This window comes from Coffea arabica, chromosome 11c (genome assembly GCF_036785885.1).
Source record: "Coffea arabica cultivar ET-39 chromosome 11c, Coffea Arabica ET-39 HiFi, whole genome shotgun sequence".
NCBI classification, from domain to species: Eukaryota; Viridiplantae; Streptophyta; class Magnoliopsida; order Gentianales; family Rubiaceae; genus Coffea; species Coffea arabica.
This window is the reverse complement of record NC_092330.1, coordinates 31,754,363-31,758,992: the sequence shown is the minus strand read 5'-3', so window position 1 is coordinate 31,758,992 and position 4,630 is coordinate 31,754,363. Positions and strand designations below refer to the sequence as shown.

General features: G+C 38.8%; 1 protein-coding gene across 1 annotated transcript; it reads left to right on the top strand.

Annotated features, from left to right (window-relative positions):
• Positions 1-130: 130 nt before the first annotated feature.
• Positions 131-4,289, top strand: LOC113715428 (rab escort protein 1-like). Its single transcript, XM_027239617.2, has 9 exons — positions 131-942; positions 1,321-1,446; positions 2,007-2,106; positions 2,469-2,507; positions 2,620-2,863; positions 2,940-3,015; positions 3,296-3,497; positions 3,700-3,780; positions 3,926-4,289. The coding sequence occupies exons 1-9, from the start codon at positions 131-133 to the stop codon at positions 4,016-4,018; spliced, it is 1,773 nt and encodes a 590-aa protein (XP_027095418.1). The 3' UTR covers positions 4,019-4,289.
• The last annotated feature ends 341 nt before the right edge of the window (positions 4,290-4,630 follow it).

The following is a 4,630-nucleotide window of genomic DNA, read 5'->3' as shown; positions in this document are numbered from 1 at the left end:
TCCAGTGGTCCACAGCTGAGTTCCATGTCATATCATCTGACCTGGCGATAGCAAAAAGGAGGAGCAATTTTTTAATAGAAAGACAAATCCGCCCATCCTTATTCCCGTAGGCGAAAGAGCGGGTGAGTTGATGACATGCATGACGGTTGAGGAGGATGCAGGGCTGCCCCGAATCGAACCCACCAGTTTTGATCTAATTGTGGTGGGCACCGGACTTCCGGAGTCCATCATCGCCGCCGCTGCAGCTTCAGCCGGAAAGACCGTACTTCAAATCAATCCTGACCCTTACTACCATAGCCCCTTTGCTTCCCTTTCACCCAAAGACCTCATCTCTTTCCTCCACCTCCATTCTGCTACTACTTCTGATCATGATTATCCTGATTTTCGTACGGTCGATTCACCAACCGACCAAACAACCGACTCCTCATTCAACATTCTGCCCCTCAGCACTCGCCCTCTCTACTCTTTCGTGGAGGTCCACGTGTACTCCCCTGAAAAAGTTTTGGATGACTCACTGCAAAAAGAATTTAACCTTGATTTAGCGGGGCCTAGGGTTCTATTCTGCGCGGATCCCATGGTGGATTTGATTGTGGATGTGGATGTTCAGAACTGCATGAGTTTCATGAGCGTGGACACCAGCTATTGTATTTATGATGAATGCCAAAAAGGCAAAGGTGGGGGGCTTTTGTGGAATAGTGTGCCGGGTTCACGTAACGCCATATTCAGAGATGGAACCTTGAGCTTGAAGGAGAAGAATCAGTTAATGAGGTTCTTCAAGCTGCTTCAGGCCCATTATCAATCCAATTCTAAATCTAGTACCACGACTAGTAACGAGGAGGACGACGAAAATAATAGTAGCATGAAAATCACCCCAGAGGATTTAGAGACTCCATTTGTGGAGTTTTTGACTTGCAAAATTCGCTTGTCTCCCAAGCTAACATCGTAAGTAGATAACCATTATTTCTTCCATTTACCCATGATTTCTCTGTTTCTGAACTTATATGAATTTTTACTGTGTTGGGTTTATTTTTTAACTTCTCTTTTGTGGTTTGATATAGAATGGGACGGTTTTACCTTCTCTTCTTTCCGATTGGCTTCTTATTGACTTAAATTTTAGCCTAATACTATGAGTGAATACTGCCTGAATTATGACTCTGTTTACTATACCCGAAGTGAAAGTAAATTCTCAAATTCTGACATGTTTTGATCAACTAGTGTAGTACTTGTAACTTCTCTTTTCTTAAGGATGCATTTACTTGGAGTTTAGTTGCATTTCAGCATATTTTTGACTTTTGATATATTTTTTGCCTGTCTATCTAGGATCATTTTATATGCGATTACGATGGCAGATTATGAACAGGACAATGTGGCAGCTTGCAAAAAGGACATTGTCAAGACAAAAGTGGGGATTGATCGTTTAATGCTTTATCATAAATCCGTCGGCAGGTTTTCGTCTTCTATCATGTTTGTTTCATTTGAGAACCACATCCAATGTTGTTATGTACAGATTCATCGATTCTTAAGTTTGTGTGAGGTAGAGAGATTGGGAATTATCAACATTAATTTGATTCTCAACAGCAAGTAAAACACGCAGACAACATTTTGCAGTTAAGGGGAGTAAATGTTCTTACGCTCAGGATTATTTTAATTCTGTCCTGTGCTACTCTGTATGTTGTCCAGTCCAAAATGATCACATCTCCCCAGGTTTAATATTTTTTTTATGATCTCTTAGAACTCTTGCTTTTCTTATTAGAGCCCATCTGGGATTCATCAGTTGTATGATTTGTGTCATTGATTTTATAACCTGCATCATAGTCAATTTGGCTATAATGCCACCATTGTTGTGTTTATAGATTTCTGGGTTGAAGCAAAGGTGTTTCTCCTTGTACTTCGTTGTAGTTCTTTTTTCATTTTTCTTGTAAAGAAGTAAAGATATGAATACATTCTGTTCTTTTTCCAGTTTTGAAATTGCATGCTCAAGGGCATTACTCTATCAACTTTTATAGGTTCCGTGGTGCAACTGGTGCTATGCTATATCCTATTTATGGACAAGGAGAACTGGCACATTTCTTTTGTCGTCGTGCTGCTATCATGGGTGGCATTTCGGTGAGGATTTAATCATAAAGCATATGGTCTAACATTTGGACAACTCAAACGTTTATTCATTCTGGGCTGCTCATTTTATTCATCATGGGGCATTGACAATTACTAGTTACATTAAGCTTTTGGACTTGGGTTTTAATCAGCTGCCATTGTCAAGGTAGAAAAGGGGTGGAAGAAACATTAAAAGGAGCAACATCTCTCTCTAAAATAACCTGTGGGTGTCACTGCTGCTTTATTCCTACTCTCTTTTTCCTTGACCTGACTGCTGATGAGTGATGGGTTGATGTCTGAGTCATGCCACTGATTCTCTTGTTCTTTTTGTTGAGTCATAAGCATTCCTTAATTTTACTAATTTCTCCATGCAGATTACTCAAATGCCTGTGGTTGGTCTGCTTGTTGACAAGGTTTGGTTGAATTTTTTTTGCTTTCTTTTTTATGCCGTTCCTCTTCTACACCCAGCATAGCTGCTGATGAGAAATCTATGAGTTTGTATGTATCACTTTGCACATTTTGCAGGATGTTGGGAATTATAAGGGCGTTAAGCTGGTTACGGGACAAGAATTATTCAGCCATCATCTTATCCTTGCCCCCACATTTGTGATCCCACCAGGGTTGACTACTCCCTCAGTTTCTCCACAAGATGGTTATTATGATTTTGTCCAACAAGATGCCAGAGAGAAGGTGGTCAGGGGAATTTGCATCACAGATAATTCCTTTAAACCGGATGTAGCAAATTGTCTGGTGTTCTATACCCCTAAATGTAAGTTCCGAATACAACATATTTCTTTTCTTGTATTTGATTTAGACTACTTTATTAGCTGACTTTCACTCTCTAGCTTTATGCCCTGACCAGATGACATCAGTCCGCATCTTCCAATTGAGCAGTAATGTGCGGGCTTGTCCCTCTGGCATGTAAGTTACCTGTCAAAAGATAATGTGGAATGCCAGTACATTTTGGTAGATTCTATGTGCTAGGAAAGAATTTGTGCCAGGCATGCTCATTTTTGTGATTCAAAGATAAGAGACGATGAAATACTTTTCAATTAACTCTTTCTTAGTTGCTAAAGATGTGAGCCATTCTGAACAATATTTTAGTGCAATTTATAAATCACAGTAATCATGCTTTTTGAACTTGAAATTCCTTATGTGGAGATGAACGTGCCATCCTCTGATGTTTTCCCTTCTTGTGCAGGTTCGTTGTCTATCTATCAACTATATGTGGCGATGTTGTTCAAGGGAAGAGATCAATAAATGCAGCAATAGAAGCTTTGTTTTCAACTTCTGTTTCTGGTAACTCAGAGGATAATTCTAGGGATCCTCTGAGGGAGAATACAGTTGTGAAAGTGAAACCGACTTTACTTTGGAGCACTTTGTACATACAAGAGCTAATTATGGTTTGTTTTTGTGCTTTCTGTTTTTCTTTTGCTATCTTACCCCTTTTCTTATAAACTAGATTCTCGCCATGTTTACAATTAGTTTGCATGTATTTTCTGCATTTCATCCTCCCATTTTTACCCTTCGGATAAGCTAGTATTGGTTTGAAATGTGCATTCGTTTTTTTTTTGGCTGATGGCTCCGAGATCTTGGTACTTGTAGGGTGGATTTGATTGTGTCAGTTCAACCCCTATGCCTGATGGGAATCTGCAATATAGCCATGTTGTAGATGCAGCGTTAAAGGTAAATGATGCTGCAATTAGTTTCAGAACGAGATCTGTTTAATCTTTTTTTTATTCTTCTGTCCTGGAACTTGGAGATTTGATTTGGATCTGTAGCATAGTAACATATTTATACTGAGGGAAGGCCCTTCTTCTATTTGTGGCAGCTGTTTCAGAAGATGTATCCAGATGATGAATTCTTCCCGAAGAAAATGCCATGTGAGGTCGTAGAGAATGGTGCATGCTTGTCTGAGGGTTAAAACACCCGACATCTTTAAGCTGAAAGTGCTGGGATTTTGAATAATTCTCTGTTTCTGTCATATAGGATATAGATGCTAGTATGCTGCTACTAAGTTAAGGGGCGGTTTTGATAAATTTTGTGCTTCATGCATATTTTGCTAGAAACCAATTGAGACACATCGCTGAAACTGCGAAGAAATCTTGTGATAGTATGAATATGAGTGGCAGGTATACTTGGGGAGAAATCCTTCTGTATCAACTTTTATTCATCACAAGCTTTTTTTTTTCAAATGGGGTCTGTAAACAAACGGAATCAAATGTGTTAATCAGTCCGGACTGAGATTAGATCAGCCAGCAATACATCCTTTACAAAAAAGGAAAAAAAATGGGAAAAAAGGGTGGAGTATCAGTCCGCTCGTCCAAATTTGCTACTTCTATAGCCTTTTTGAGCAAGTATGTTAGGCTAGGAATAATCAATGTCTCTAAACTCGGGCCTAAGAGTGAACCAAAAAAATTTTCGGTTTGCCTGGTTCAATTTTGATTCAAATGTATAATAATTTTTTTTATTTTAGCATTAAAAATTTTGAATAAAATTAAAATATTTATTTTAGATAATAAAAATTGGTTGAACC

What these genes read in the sequence shown, in the direction of transcription:
- LOC113715428 (XM_027239617.2), top strand. Translation starts at nt 131, where the DNA reads ATGACATGCATGACGGTTGAGGAGGATGCAGGGCTGCCCCGAATCGAA. An exon ending in CTATCATGGGTGGCATTTCG is followed by an intron (nt 2,107 to 2,468) that starts GTGAGGATTTAA and finishes TTCTCCATGCAG; the next exon opens with ATTACTCAAATGCCTGTGGT. An exon ending in TTGTAGATGCAGCGTTAAAG is followed by an intron (nt 3,781 to 3,925) that starts GTAAATGATGCT and finishes TATTTGTGGCAG; the next exon opens with CTGTTTCAGAAGATGTATCC.